Below are 15,672 nucleotides of genomic sequence, written 5' to 3'. Positions count from 1 at the left end.
GGACATAGCAGCTGAGGGCTGGTCAACCACAGTAGATTAAGTAAGTAAGGCCTTGTTTGAAAGTGACAATTACTTGATAAAATGATCTACGGTAAAGTAAGTTCCTGCGACAAAAAAACGAATTAACATCACGTTTCAAAACCAACACATGGAGCCATCTAGCTTATCCAGTCCACACGATTGGAACGGACATAACAAACAAGTGCAAAGAAGGGAGTTATTTCGTAACACAAAATGGAATTAAGCAAGTGGACCACTGTAATTTTATTGACAAAAAGCTACACCTGTCGATGTTGACATAAAATATATAAAAAAGATCCTCTCTGCAAATTTCAAAATTTGGAAGGTAACCCTTTAATCCCCCAAGACTCAGTGGCATCCAAGTTTCTTCACATTAATGCACAGTTAAGCATTACAAGCGGAATGACGAGAAATAATGAATGGTCAATAAAGGAAGATTGCCTTGGAGACAAGTTGTCTCAACGAGAACTGTGAGACATTTGTCGAAAATACGAAGATACAGCATGCTGATATTCACCTTGTTATTGGAAGAATAACGAATTAAGAGCGACAGTGAGCAGATGATGTTCTAAACTAAAAATTGGAGCAAAAGACCAGCAGTTCTTTTTCCCCTTATATTCTAAAAGGAGGCATATGGCCTGATAGCCTTGTTGCATTTCTGTTTTTGTTTTTCCTATATTATAACTCGTTATTTTCCATGCATTTCATGAAGCATATGGCCCTGGATGTAACTTCAGTGGTTGTTGCCAAATTTCTCTCTCCTGCGTCAGTCTTGAGCTTGGAGCCTTCACTCTTCTTGACCAGCGGTCAGAAGACGGGACTCTCGACCGCTGGTCAAGGGAAACGAAGGCTCATCGTAAGGCATCCTCCATTGCTTTTTCTTCGCAGGTTTAGGTATTTTATACTTTTTCAGCTTCTTTATTCCTCGCCGTTATCAGCTGGAGTCTTTTTCTTCGTTTTCTTTAATAAGTTTCATCTCCATAGCACTTTCAAGCGCTCTTTCGGCGCACGCTCGAACCATTGACATCTCAGGGTCGGTGTCTTTGGAGAAAACCATCAGGATCTCAAGAACTTCACTTTCGATCAACTGAGAGCAAATAAGAGACATTAACAGGTTAAAACATGTACGTGGACAAGCTTGAACATACACCAATAGGTGCAGCTGGGTCTATCAAACAATCGATCAACCCATTGACACCTGGAGATTTTTGGGAAAACGCATTTTTTATACATTATTTTTAGCATTTTCAGTTCCCTCACTCACTCATACCCAGTTAACATGGCAACAATGTTCCCACCTTGGTCGCTATTTCCTTATTGGAAGCTATCATGTTGGCAGCAATATGAGCTCCTCTGTACAATGAAAAAAAAGAAGAAAAAAACAAAAAACAGACATTTACATCAACGTCAACATTGTTGATTTGTTTAAGTTAACAAGCATAAGAACCAGACGCCGTGACCAAACTGGCGTATAGCATAACATCACAGCGTTTCTTCAGACTGTCTGTTTCTATAGTTTGTTCCTGCATGAAAAGGTCCGTTTTGTCGCGTTACGTTACGTTTTGTCACGTTACATTAAGTTACGCTAATTTACATTAAGGCACGTTGTGAGGGAAACCTAGCTGAATTCGTTGCTCGCTGGAAAAACCAGAACCGTAACCCACAAATCGGGCTCAATTTCAAACATAATGTCATCATAGTGAGATTCTCAGCGATAAGGAAGAAACAATGAAGTACTAAAACTTTTCAACATTTATAATAACAGCACTGAAAATTTATAATGAAAAAGAGAGACCGGTAAATCACTGTTCTCTAATGACAGAATATCTCTTACTAAGGTGGACCATTTGACCTTTTTTTTAGATGAGGGTTATTTTTTTTTCCGCTGGACGTGTGAATGTTTGATATTCTCTGCTCTGTTTCTCAGCCCACTAAACGTGCGTAAATGTTTGTTTTAGGCAGTGATCAAGTGCATTAATTTTCTTTGGGTACAAGTATGCTTGCAGGAATTTCTTTAAATAAATCACCCATCCCCTCCCTCAAAGTCAAACGGTCGTCCTCTCCTAAAATGAAGGCTACACTCCGTCCCTGGCCTGGCCAGAAAAGGAACCAAAGGGATCACCAACAGTTACCTGTGTCTCAGCTCCTTTTTATCGGACACCAAAAGTTGCTTTTGAATATCCATGTATGATGACACCTGCCAATCAAAACTCAACAGTCAAGGGTTTATATTTCAATAAACTGCTTTATTACATGACTAAGGAATTTACTTCATTCAGATTGGCTGAGAGCAGGCCAATTTACCGTTACTGCAGAGCAAATTAACAAGCGCATTCGCAATTTTTTCAGTCTTACACGTATAATAAATGAGCAATGATACAAAATTCGAGTAATTAAGGATTTACGCTAATCATAAGTTTTGCTAATTCTTTTAAATTTCCTCGCCTCGCTCATGCAATTTTGAGTGAATTTTCAAATATCACTCGTAGTCAGTAAATCCTTAATTTCGCTCGCATTCATGCGATTACACATATTAGAAAAGTATAAATCATAAAATTACACATTACTGTTAAAAACTTACGACAGCTCTGCATTATTTACGACTGTAACAATATTCTGGCATATGCACTGTTACACTGGGTAATTTTTCCCGCAACTTGCGCCTTGCCGGGCAAGTTGCACGAATCACATATTAGCATGAACACGTCCCCAAACTCTTTCCTTGCAGTAAACGTTGCGAAGAAAAAGAAACAAACAAAACAAAAAAACAAAACAAAACAACAACAACAGCAACAACAAAAAACAGACCTTGATTAACAACAAATGCCTTGAAAAGACTCTTTACCTTTATGATCTGTTTACAAACTTTCTCGCTGGAGGACAGGACAGCCAGTGCTCCTGAAGCCGCTCTAACGGATAAATAACCGTAAATAACTCTTCAGTAAATAACCCTTCAGTATTCTAGGGATGAATATCAATGAAGCATTTCCGTTTGCAACTATTAAACAATTACATTATGACCTCGAGATTTCTATCGCGTGATAGTTGACGAGGGCGCAGCCCGAGTCAACTATCTCGCATAGAAATCGCGAGCGAATAATGTTTTAGTGTAAATCTACTAGTCGTTCAAAACTTTATCTAAATCCTCTTCACAAACATTTCGAAAACATCAAGAAGCCGCCGCCATTTTGTTAACAAGCACACACTGCTACGCTACTCACTATCTATCACAGAATAGATAGTGAGTAACGTAGCCAATCAGAGAACGGCATTCGTGATAGAACGCTAGTAGATTTACACTAAAACTCGATAGCCGCACCCTTAACAGTGACACCAGTGATACCTGGTTTGAGTACAACACACTCGTGTGCAAAGAAATGCGGTTGTAAACAGAGTAATAAAGTGGTGACGTTTTCAACTCCTGCAAACCCATCGGGTCGGTCATACCATCATGTTTCCGCCTTTGTGAAGTTTACACCTTTATGCGAGAGTTCACCAGAGGAGTCCCACCAAATAATATTGAGAAAATATTGATGAAACACATTGCCCAGAAATAAAAATATCTCACCGCGACAGCTCAAAGTCCTCCTCGCCTGACAGTAGAGTCAGTAACTTCACTCGTTCTGTGGGGGCGTCTTCTTTCTCGTACATTTTGAATACCTATGGTTTGACAATCATAGAAAAATAACCACAGGTAGATCAAACTTGTAGCGTCCGACAGTCAACATTCAAGTTCTCCTTACTGACTACTATAAATAACCTGAAGTAACAATAGGGAGAATTTGCTAGAGCATCAAGGGAACCAACTTTTAAGAAGATAACAACATGTAGATCAAACAAGTAGCGCACGACAGTCATTACTAAAGTTCTCCTTAATGGCCCTATAAAGTCCTTAATGGCCCTATAAATTCCTTCAAGTAATAATAGAACATCAAGGCAACTAACATTTAAGTGTTCCCCTTTCAACAGTGAAACGCTTGCCTGCACTGTCACAGTTGACGAGAGAACGAGTAAAATCTAAGAGCATTTTTACCTCCTCACAGAGCACCATGTTACACATGCATTCAGTGGCGGCTCTCTTGACCATGTCATGTTCATCAAACATTAGACTCTCGATCAAAGGGAAGCCTTTCTCCTTCATAATATGTCGCCTGAAATCACACAAAATATGCGTCCTTTAACTCACCTTGCACGTGCTTTTCACGCGGTGGCAAATAGCGCTGGCGCATAATTTAGGTGGAAATTAAACAGCGCATCAATGTAGCATCTCACCTGACTTCGTCGCTCATTTGAGCCAAATTCGTTAACGCCATTAGAGATTCAAACTGTTGCAAGCCCTGACAAACACAAGGTAAAGGTAAATGTATAGTCTGCATACGAGCCAAGTGTCCCATCAGGCCGGAGCTTATTCCGGTTTCTGTAGCATTAAGCGACTAGGAGTATTTCTACTCCCACCTGGATGGGATGCTAGTCCATCGCAGGGTTACCCCCAGCATTAAGTTCGCCGGTACACATTAATACACCCGCGCGTGGAAAGAGGCACTGTGAGAGTAAAGTGTCTTGCTCAAGAACACAACACAATGTCCCCGGTCGTGGTCTGAACCCGGACCGCTCGATCCGGAGACGCGCGCACTAACCATGAGGTCACAACGCCTCCCTCCGTCGCCTCCTTCATTTCTTCTTTCCCTACATATGCTGCATGACGTAGATCTAAAACACCTTTAGAATTTGTGGTGTTTTTCAACGACCTACTGTTTTAGGCATGCCTCAAAATCAGACTTTGATGAGCTTGTATGATGCCATTAGGCGTTAACGGGAAGAGCTACCAGAGTGGAAGAATGCCACAGGAAATTCCTCCCGCCCCCCCCCCCCCCCCCCCTTCCCCTTACTCTCTCATTCCTTACCCGTTTGACAACTTCTACGCAGGCTAAGATTCCATTAGCCATGAAAATCAGAGGGTTGCCCAATACACCCAACTAGAGTCGATTCGTGTTTTAAATTGACGATTCGACCAACCGGATGTCGATTCGAGGACCCCCTTGGATGGAATCGACACGAGTCGTTTCTCTTTCTCTCGATTCGTCAAACCGGAAGTCGATTTGCGCGAGACTTAGAAAATATAATGCATCTGGGCTTTGAGGGTGGGTTGAAAATGTTGTCGATTCGACTCGATTCGATCGAATGATGTCCCTTGCTGTCGATTCGTCATACCGGAAGTCGATTTGCGCGAGACTTAGAAAGTATAGCGCATCTGGGCTTTGAGGGTGGATTGAAAATGTTGTCAATTCGACACGATTCGATTGAATCGACACGAATCGTCTCCCTTGCTGTCGATTCGTCATACCGGAAGTCGATTTGCGCGACACTTAGAAAATATAGCGCATCTGGGCTTTGAGGGTGGGTTGAAAATGTTGTCGAATCGACACGAATCGTGTCCCTTGCTGTCGATTCGTCATACCGGAAGTCGATTTGCGCGAGACTAAGAAAATATAGTGCATCTGGGCTTTGAGGGTGGGTTGAAAACGTTGTCGATTCGACTTGATTCGATCGAATTGACACGAATCGCCCCATTAATGTCGTATTGTCATCCTTGAATTCGATTCGCACAAGGTTTAGAAAATATGGCGCACCTGGGCTATTAAAGGTGTGCTGTGTTGTTGTCGATTCCACTCGATTAGATCATTACGACACGAATCGTCTCCGTTGCTGTCGATTTGTCATACCGGAAGTCTTTTTGCGCGCGACTTATAAATTATAACGCGACTGTGTTAAACATGGTGAGTTGAAATGCTGTTGATTCGACTCTGGTAAATGTTAGAAGTTGACTTGCGCAAGACATTATGTTCTCCATTGTCAATGTTCTCCATTCTTGGCTATCCTTGTTCCTTTATGTGTTATAATTATCTTTTTGGTGCTTTTCTATGTTATTAAACTGTTATTTTCCGGTTTCATACCATTTCAAGGTAATTTGTATGTGGTCAAATTAACTGCAAATACCGTGACTGAGCTCCTTTAACATGTTGTGGAATCCATTTGATTATGCGAGTGCACTGACATGCTCAGTACATGTTCCAATACACGTGTTTCAAAATCATTGCTGAATATCTACAGGTGAGGTTCAATTTTTTTTTATTAAATTATAAATCAGTTCACTATTGGTAGTTTACTGTATCGAGTATGTTGTAATTGGATATTTGCTGTACATCCATCATTATATTTGTAAGGCTAACATCTACTGACATATGCATGTTTAATGGCTTTTAAACTAGGCAACCTTAAGCTAACTTAAACTGTTACGGAACCATTTCTCATTAAATATGTGGACAGTGCACGCGACTCATGCTCCCTGGATTTTGTCACCGTGTTGTTCAAGCACATTTCAAGGCAAATTTTCTTTTATATATTACAGATCATGGGTTGTTCATTGAACAACTCTCTGAGTATTTGTATTTAAAAATGCCAGTTGTCTGGGATTAGGTTAAAATGATCTGTTGTTCAAATTATATGGCTTTTGCGCAGCTGGTTGTTCTTGCCAGGAAAAATTCAGAGTCAACAAGTCTGTTTCACTTTCCTTGATCCATTAATTAGTATTTGGTACTATAACAGTTTTAATTTTGGGCGCTTTTTATAAATAATGGTAAGTTTGTTTTGAGCATTTGGTAAATTCCTAAAGAAGAAATAAGGTTTGTCCAAAATACGCACAATGTTTCAATTATGCACCTTTCCTTGAGGTACCAAAGTACATATTTTTTTCGACGGGTATATAAATATTTAAGGCAAATGTTTTCTATGGGAGCATTGAATTTGTTGTGTTTGGTGTTATTCAATAATTACCTGTAGAAATTACAAGTGCAATCCATGTAATAACTGGTTCTTACCAGAACGCCTGCTGGACATTGACACGTGAATGGCCCATACAGAATGATGTCAACACGATAAATCCGAACAATATTGATGTTGGTTTCTGTTTTAGACCCTTTGCAAAGATGTTACAGATCTATGAGTAAATGTAGAAATCAATAAAGTTACATTAAAATCACAAACAATGTGGATTAAAAGTAATTATATTTTAATTATGGCTGCAGTACACATTATATTTGCAAATTATTAAGAACATAGTCAATTCCATGTGCTTTTAATCCTGCAAGCGGGAGGCGCGGTGGCCTCATGGTTAGTGCGCTCGTCTCCGGATCGAGCGATCCGGCGGGTTTGAGCCCTGGCCGGGGACATTGTGTTGTGTTCTTGGGCAAGACACTTTACTCTCACAGTGCCTCTCTCTACCCAGGTGTATAAATGGGTACTGGCAAACTTAATGGTGGGGGTAACCCTGCGATGGACTAGCATCCCATCCAGGGGGGAGTAGAAATACTCCTAGTCGCTTCATGCTACAGAAACCGGGATAAGCTCCGGCCTGATGGGCCACTTGGCTCGCATGCAGACTTTACCTTTACCTTAATCCTGCAAGCATGCAATCTTTGTCAATTTACATTTTTGTAAGTTATGAAAGACATTCGTTATATCTTTCCACCTGGGTGTTTGTCACTTGTGTTATTATTTCAATCAATTGTTTTTTTGTTGTTTTTTTTTTTCAAATAAATTGCTTATTGTAGGGAAATATTTTGGTTGAACAAAAGCTGGCACCTGACCAAGTCACCTTGTTGACATTCGAACAGTAAAGTAAATGGGTAATTTTGTGTGATAATTTCAGTGTAAAGAATAGGACTCTAACATAGGTTATTTGTATTTACCTTCTTCAATTTCAACAGTACCCTTCACAAGACTAAAATATTTCAGTTACATATAGTTCTCTAGGACGGTGAAAGTGTATTGTCTACTGACGAGAACTGTCCATCTTCCCCCATTTCGTTTGTTAAATTCGAGTTAGGTCAGTTTATAATTCCTGGAATAAGCTTCAATTTGTGCAAATTCGAAAGCTGCCTTTAATCGTGAGAAATTTTACAGTTGCCACTTTGTGAAGGTTTTTCCAAATGTATCTTAAACGATTATATATAGCAAATTTACATCCTACAATTTAATTTACCAGGTGGTTGCTTGTGTTTCGTAACTCCAATCGGCCTATTTTCATCAGACGCCATTTCGCTTGTTAGTTGTGTTTCATTTGTTTATATACGAAACATTCCATGGTAAATGCAACAACGCTGGCGTTTTTACTGTGGGCTCCGACATCCAGATATTAGAAATCAGTCTGGATTTGAAGACCCCTGTTTTGTTTCGAAAACCCTGGGAAATGCAGTATTTCTGATTCGGTAATGTTTGCACAATGATCGTGTTGAGTTTTAAATCAACTTCATATCATGTCTTAATTTTTGGTGAAAAACCGCAATTTATTTCGTTGTGTTTTGGCGTCGATTGTAATTATATACTGTTGGGTTATCATGAAGGGTTTTGAGCATTTTAGTGGTTCTAGTAAGGGTTTTTAATTTGTGGGCAAATGTAGCAGTCGCACAGTTTAGATATGTTAAAATACGGATTGAACTCACCATTTTGCACTAGACAAGTTTACGGAGCGGGCTAAATTTCGCGTTATTTGAAACTAGTTAAAATGTCTTAATTAACCAGTCTTAAGTTAATAACTCCGCTCTGTCTATCCCGTAGAATCTGTGTAGAGTGTGGTAAATGTATATTTATGGTGGTGTAAATTCCTGGTAATTAATAGGGGCTCCAAATGGACGTGAGTACGACATGAACTTATGGTGCTTGTTTATCTTTTCCACAACAAACGTTTATAAAGTTGGTTGTACGCAAGATAAGCTTTTCAAACTCGTCAATAAATGACGTTTTGCCATTTGTTCCAAATAAAAGCAAGTTGAAAGAAGATGCTGTTTAAGCGTGAAGCGGACTAAAGTGGAACATAAAATTACTCTCCTCGTTTTTTACTGCTAAACCCTCTGATCTATATGTAATGGGTGCATGTTTCCTTAATAACCTTCATGTTTGTCAGAAGACATTTGGGCATTTTTTATATACACTTTTTGTTTTTTTTTTAAAGTTAGTCGGTTTAACAATTCGCGGTTAAGATTCAGCCAAACGGGCACATGAAACTAAGTAGCGAATACCTAAGTATCTGACTCGTTTTTAAAATGTTGGCTTACATGACAACGTACCTGTTGCAAACGATCCGGTAGAAGGTTCTAGTCGAGATCAAACTGGTAGCACTTTTTGAGGTTGGAATCCAAATGATGCAGCTGGTTAGACGCCATTTCGTCGGTGGTGGCTTTGTGTGTTTACTCTGTGAGGGTAACGTAACTGATATGCACTTGTTATCAACGCTTTATTTTAAAACTTCTCTGGTTATAACTGTTGCCGTGGCAGTTTTCCCAATGGGATTTGTGATTAATGCTAACCGCTATGCCATACATACATACATATGTACACTCAGCGTTCATATTGTTTGACAAATTTCGACTGTGATATTTCTAAACAATAGAGTATATTTCACTTTTTTTGTATTTAAATCGGCGGCATTTCAAACCGCTTTTGTAGTGGCCTCAAACGTAAGTGTGGTAGTTGTAAATAATTTGTTTCTTGTTGTTTTCAAATTCTTTTGAAAAAGTTTTGAAAAAGTGGAGTCATTTCTTAACATAATGGCAATTAAACTGTTTTGTAAAAGTTGATCTCAGCCTAGCGGTTTTGTATACAATTATCCTAAGTGGGAGTGGTAAATTATAAATGCGTCACTTTGCCGGACGCTTTTTTTGCTTCCCTTGTTGCCTGGGTTTATTAAAATGTGAGACTGCGGAGGGCGAATTCGAGTCGTTCACACATCATCTCTAACAGCAAACGCGGAATTCCATCTCAGGAATTTAACACGCTTTCTGAAAAACGAGATTTCGAGGAGGCTTAGTGCATAATTCGTTACTAGATATGCATTTATTCGTTAAGAAAGCGAGACTGCGTAATCCATGAGATGGAACGAAATTTGTGGGACATCCCATGTTTTTGTGAAGGACAATTTTTCACCCGTTCCGTTATTTCAGTCGCTAAAAAAATTAGTTTTCATAACTAAAAGCATTTATGGTTAACCGTAAACTTTTATTGTAACTCTTGTAGTTAAGTAGGTGGTTTGTTTGACTGCGTTGTGTGAGTTGCAATTATCCTGTTGTCTACTACTTTTGTAACATCCTTCAGCGTCCCCATGTATATTAATGAAATGTGTTTTATACAGAATGCATTCGTTGCTTGGAAGCAGTGTGACATTATTTTAATCAGAATATGTCATTTTAAAGATTTGGCATGAAAATTAGTTTTTTCTTCATCTTCCTTATGGTGTAATTCGAATCATAATTTTTTTAAGTGGCATAAGCTTCTTTATAATGAACGGATAAAAGCGTCTAGGCGTGTAATAGGGCTTTGAATTGTGCGCGCAAATTATCTGAAGTTTTTGAATTTATGGTTAACTTAGGTAATTTCTGTATACGCGAACAACGTGAAATTAACGTGCGCCTTCAAGAAGAATCCTGTAACCAAAGAGAGCGTGTGGTCAAAGTATGCGGCCTTTAAACAAACCGATGGCCACGGGCGAATTTATTGAAATGCCCGTATTTTTAACCGAATGACAGGTCCTCAAACATATTATACCTTTCGCGAGTCGACTTCCGGTGAAACGATTCGACTTTGCAAGGCCGATTCACGACGAATCGTGCGAATCGACTCGAATCGCAACAATTTCACACCCCCAGTTACTGCCCAGCGCGAGTCAACTTCCGGTGATACGATTCGACTTTGCAACAACGATTCGCGACGAATCGTACGAATTGACTCGAATCGCAACGATTTCACACCCCCAGTTATTGCCTAGCGCGAGTCGACTTCCGGTGAGACGATTCGACTTTGCAACAACGATTCGCGACGAATCGTCCGAATCGAATCGAATCGAATCGCAACAATTTCACACCCCCTGTTATTGCCTACCGCAAGTCGATTTCCGGTGAGACGATTCGTTAAATGCCTCACCGAATCGACCGAAGTTTGTCGCCACGTTTTTAGAACGACAAACGTTCATTTATCATTATTTCACGGGTATTGACTTCCGGTGGTGCGGATCGACTCCGTGCGAATCGAGTAGAATCGTTAAGTCTCTCACACGAGTCGACTCAAGTTTGTCGCCACGTTTTTAGAACGACAAACGTTCATTTATCATTATTTCACGGGTATTGACTTCCGGTGGTGCGGATCGACTCCGTGCGAATCGAGTAGAATCGTTAAGTCTCTCACACGAGTCGACTCAAGTTTGTCGCCACGTTTTTAGAACGACAAACGTTCATTTATCATTATTTCACGGGTATTGACTTCCGGTGGTGCGGATCGACTCCGTGCGAATCGAGTCGAATCGTTAAGTCTCTCACACGAGTCGACTCAAGTTTGTCGCCACGTTTTTAGAACGACAAACGTTCATTTATCATTATTTCACGGGTATTGACTTCCGGTGGTGCGGATCGACTCCGTGCGAATCGAGTCGAATCGTCAAGTGCCTCAGACGAATCGACTCTAGTTGGGTGTATTGGAAAATCAATCAAATAAGGCTAAGACTTACCGTTTTAGAAGGATGCAATAACTTCAGTAACGGACGAATCAAGCCGAATGACTGTCGAGAGAAAGAAATCCCAAGTTAACACTATGAATCTTGACTCAAAACATCAATTCTCATTACTGTGTCGAAACATTTCTTTGGATGCAAGTGCTGAGCATTTAGCGACACTTCACGTCAATAAAGTGATGTTAACGATTTCACGAGATTCAATGGTGACTGTGGTACACGTTTTCTTCCAAAGAGTTTAAAGGCGATCGTTTCATATTACTCAACAAAAGCTAGTATTGCACCGAAGCATCCACAGTATCTTGTGGAAAAACACGTGCAAAGTGTTTATTCTCTCCTAAATATTATCCACTCTTGTTACCAGAACTCCGCAGAAATGCAAAAACCGTTTGCTGCTTCTCACGTGAACGATCAACATAGCAATTCTCCAACTCGTCTCCAGCCATCTCTTACGGTACTTGAAGTGAGAATACGGTGATTGACACACACAACTGTCCTTCAATGTTATAACTTTTTGGGCAGCGTGCCGGTTCTCACCCTTTGTCCAGGAAATGCCACTTCAGGGTTCATAGTAATAGCAATCTTAGCAACAGATTGTGCTGCAAGGTCGGCGCCTTTTTCCGTGTTTTGAGCAGCAAGGGATATCAATGCCTAAGACAACCACAACACCATGCATTATGAGGCGTTCAAATTATACAACGTTAGTTCCTGAACTTATAACATAGAGGGCAAAATTACTGAATCTTAATTGGCCGAGACAGCGGGCACTTTTTTCTTAATTTTCTTCTCTATCGAGGGAAAAATTACTTCAGTGAAGAATGATTGGTTCTGAAGTTCGCTTGGCAACGGTGAAGGAACTTACTTTGCCATAGTTTTTCACCGATGGCGTCTCGTTTCGAGGGAGTTGAGATGAATTTATCAATTGGAAGAACGGAGAGAGCGTCCACACTACACCGGAGAAATTTGAAAACGCAGTTTTATTTCTACGGTTATGCCTACCGCCCACACTAATCTGTCACGAAAACGGAGCTTTTCGAAAACGCTCCTCAAATCGGAGGAATTTGAAAACGTCGGCTCGGCGTTTTCGTGTGGACGGAAAACATTTTAAAAACGGAGCTTTTCGAAAACGAGGGCGTCACGATAATCAGAAGATCAATCTGACCAAGTTTTCCTCAAACACAAATCCAAAATGACCGTTGATAGTTGCGTTTTTAAATTCCTCCGGCCCAGTGTGGACGGAAAACATCTGATGCGTTTTCAGAGTGAAACCTCCGTTTTCAAATTCCTCCGGCGTAGTGTGGAAAGGAAAAAAGAAAACGAACAAAAAGAAAACGAATAGCCCGTTACCAGGCATCTGTTACAACAAAACTCCAACTGAGCAAAACTAGCATTCACACTGCGTCACTGTTTGATCCTTTCCTATTTTTAAGTAAATTTGTCAGCTTTCTAACCTTTACTCCACCTTGCTGTACAGTTATTCCTCTGTGTTCTTGCTCGCTTGTAATTCCACTGAAAACTCTGCAAGCAAACAACACACACAACTGATTGTAATAACCATGAAAAGAGAAGACTCTATATCCGTTAGAATGTAAATGAAGCTATACACGGTCTTAAAGAATATAATTTCTTAGTATTTTGGCCTGATAATTTTCAAGGAAAGGGGCCAAGGGTGTGCTTCCATATAAATATCTCTTGTAATTCCTCAGCTAAATAATACCGTAAAATCCCACATTAAAGCCCAGTGGGCTTATATAACTTCATAAGGGGTTTTGGGTGGGCTTATGAACGGGGGGCTTATATATCCGGGGGGCATATAAGCGGTATAAAAAAAATGTTTCGGAACGACGAGATAAAATGGGTCTGAGAAACGAATTAAAGCTAACATACCATTACATTTTGAGCTATTACATTTATAATACATTTATAAAACGCAAAAGGAACGCACATATACATTAGATGGGCTTACATCCGGGGAGTTGGGGGGGGGGGCTTATAACCGGAATAATATCTTTGTTAGCAAATAGAAGGGCTTATATCCGGGGTGGCTTATTACCTAGGGGGGGGGGGTTAACGTGGGATTTTACGGTATCTGATTTTTGTCTGCTCTTTCCCTTACAATTCGTACTATGGAATAACATCTTAAATAACAGATACCACAGGTAATACATGAAAAGTACCTTGATATCATTTCCCTGCTGGTGTTACTCTCTGTGTCTGACAGGTTAACAAGTGCCGATAACACACCCTCCTGTCAATAAATAAGTGATAGCTTCAGAATAGACAGAATGTTTTATGAGCTTTTTAATTAACTTGTATTTTGGTATTTTAGTATTTTAATTGTGTTGTTGTAACTTAGTTTTCCATAGGGCCATAAGGGAGACTACAGTCTTTGACTGTAATTATGAACCCTACTGAAATAAAGTGTTGTTCATTCATTCTTAAAAGGAAAATACCATGCGTCACGTTGTTCCTTTCTTAAATCAAAGACACCGTTAGACACTGATAGACAAGCTTTAAATTATTAAAAGACCAGAAGTCTAAAACTAATTACTCTTAAGGTTATGAAAACCTCATGTGGTAAGAAAGGATGCAAGTCAGGATTTTCTTGTTTACTCCAAACCACAGAGTACATCTAACTGTTAATTGTAGCTTTGCAAAATACGAGGGCTGCGATCTGTTACAATCAAGACATGTGCTGGGTTTGTTCGTGTTTATTGGGTAATAAAAACCTTTTTTGTTAGAATGATTGATCAGCTTTTTGAACCGCCATCAAATTTGGCTGCAACGCTTTGTTATTTGAACTCGAAGCCGATAAAGGTAATCTAACCGACCGAGCCAGTTTGTGAGGCAGACGTTTCGAGCGTCAACCCTTTCGTTAGGCCAATAGACCATAGTCGTATTCAGACGTAATAGACCAATTTCGATATATTAAAATTCAGCCTTACACAATAGACCTCAGTTCGAGGCTTTGGGGAATAAACCTCACAAACTCTGTAGTTATTCCCCAGAGCCTCATACTGAGGTCTATTGTTTTTACGCTGAGTTTTACTACATCGAAATTGGTCTATTCTTGGTATTGGATTGGAACAAGCTTGCAAATGAGGTTCATGCGGGAAGTCTTTTTAAATGCAAATGGAATCCATGTCTTTTTAATGATATTCCTATGCATGAGCCTCCATTTCAAGCTAGTTCCAGTCCAATACCGGGAATACAAATATGGTCTGTTAATGTTGCCTTTTGCCTCTGTTTCAAAGCGAATCCTCGTTTCGCGCTCGTCCGATTTTAAAATTACTCGCGCTATTAGTATAGGTAATCACACGGTTTCGAGTTCAATTTGGCATGAATTCGCACGAGAGAGTTTTTCAAAAAGCTGAAATTGCACGAACCGCTTCTGAGAGTGCAATTCCAGCCTTTTTAAAAACTCACAAGTGCAAATTAATTCCAAATTGAACGAGAAAAACCGTATGATTACTTATTAATAATATAGACATGAAAAAATTCGCATGGAGGAAGTACCGGAAGATCTTTCTAGGAGCCATTTTTTCTCATTCGAGAAAACTTTTCTCAAAGTTCCTGCACAAAATTTTCGTCATCATTCTACATGATATCATTGGCTTAAAAAATTTCCTATTGTCTTCGGGCAATCATAATCCAGAATTACGATGCGTAATTTGCACTGGTGTCACACTTTTTGCACTGATGTTACACTAGAACTGCACTGCTCTCAGCCAATCAGAATCGAGTAATTTTTTCATGTATATTACTATTCCCTGAATTGCACTCTGTTCGGTTAAATTACTATCACTTGTCATGCTCGTAATTTCAAATCAGCCTCGCGCTGCGCGTTTGTCCAATTTTAAAATTACTCGACCGATTTCTCCCTGAGTCGTATTCCATTCGGAGAAATTACTATTACTATTTTTTTTTTTTAAATTTTATTCCTCCAGTTCCTAGCTAATACATAGATATGTAAATATAACGTAAAGAAAGTAAATAGTAACCGATAGTGCTTTGTAAGTTAGAAAAAAAAAATGCAAAAAAACAAAATTACATCACTTAAATTGAATCACATTGTATATTGGAAGGAGAGGAGA

At 39.6% G+C, this 15,672-nt stretch overlaps 1 protein-coding gene across 1 annotated transcript in view; it reads right to left on the bottom strand.

Moving 5' to 3' along the window:
* Nucleotides 1–226: 226 nt before the first annotated feature.
* LOC145494702 (protein unc-45 homolog A-like) overlaps nucleotides 227–15,672 on the bottom strand; it is a 33,002-nt gene continuing 17,556 nt past the window's right edge. Inside the window, exons 24-34 of the mRNA XM_081474265.1 lie at nucleotides 13,756–13,826; nucleotides 13,030–13,096; nucleotides 12,116–12,229; nucleotides 11,576–11,626; nucleotides 4,294–4,358; nucleotides 4,055–4,172; nucleotides 3,590–3,681; nucleotides 2,867–2,930; nucleotides 2,154–2,218; nucleotides 1,320–1,374; nucleotides 227–1,108 (exon numbers count right to left, since the gene is read on the bottom strand). Coding sequence (XP_081330391.1) covers nucleotides 956–1,108; nucleotides 1,320–1,374; nucleotides 2,154–2,218; nucleotides 2,867–2,930; nucleotides 3,590–3,681; nucleotides 4,055–4,172; nucleotides 4,294–4,358; nucleotides 11,576–11,626; nucleotides 12,116–12,229; nucleotides 13,030–13,096; nucleotides 13,756–13,826 — 915 coding nt within the window. The 3' untranslated portion in view covers nucleotides 227–955. The remainder of the gene's footprint in view (nucleotides 1,109–1,319; nucleotides 1,375–2,153; nucleotides 2,219–2,866; nucleotides 2,931–3,589; nucleotides 3,682–4,054; nucleotides 4,173–4,293; nucleotides 4,359–11,575; nucleotides 11,627–12,115; nucleotides 12,230–13,029; nucleotides 13,097–13,755; nucleotides 13,827–15,672) is intronic.

The sequence above is a fragment of the Orbicella franksi genome, chromosome 8, assembly GCF_964199315.1.
Source record: "Orbicella franksi chromosome 8, jaOrbFran1.1, whole genome shotgun sequence".
Classification (NCBI taxonomy): Eukaryota; Metazoa; Cnidaria; class Anthozoa; order Scleractinia; family Merulinidae; genus Orbicella; species Orbicella franksi.
Note: the sequence above shows the minus strand (reverse complement) of the source record. Positions and strands in the feature narration are given on the sequence as shown.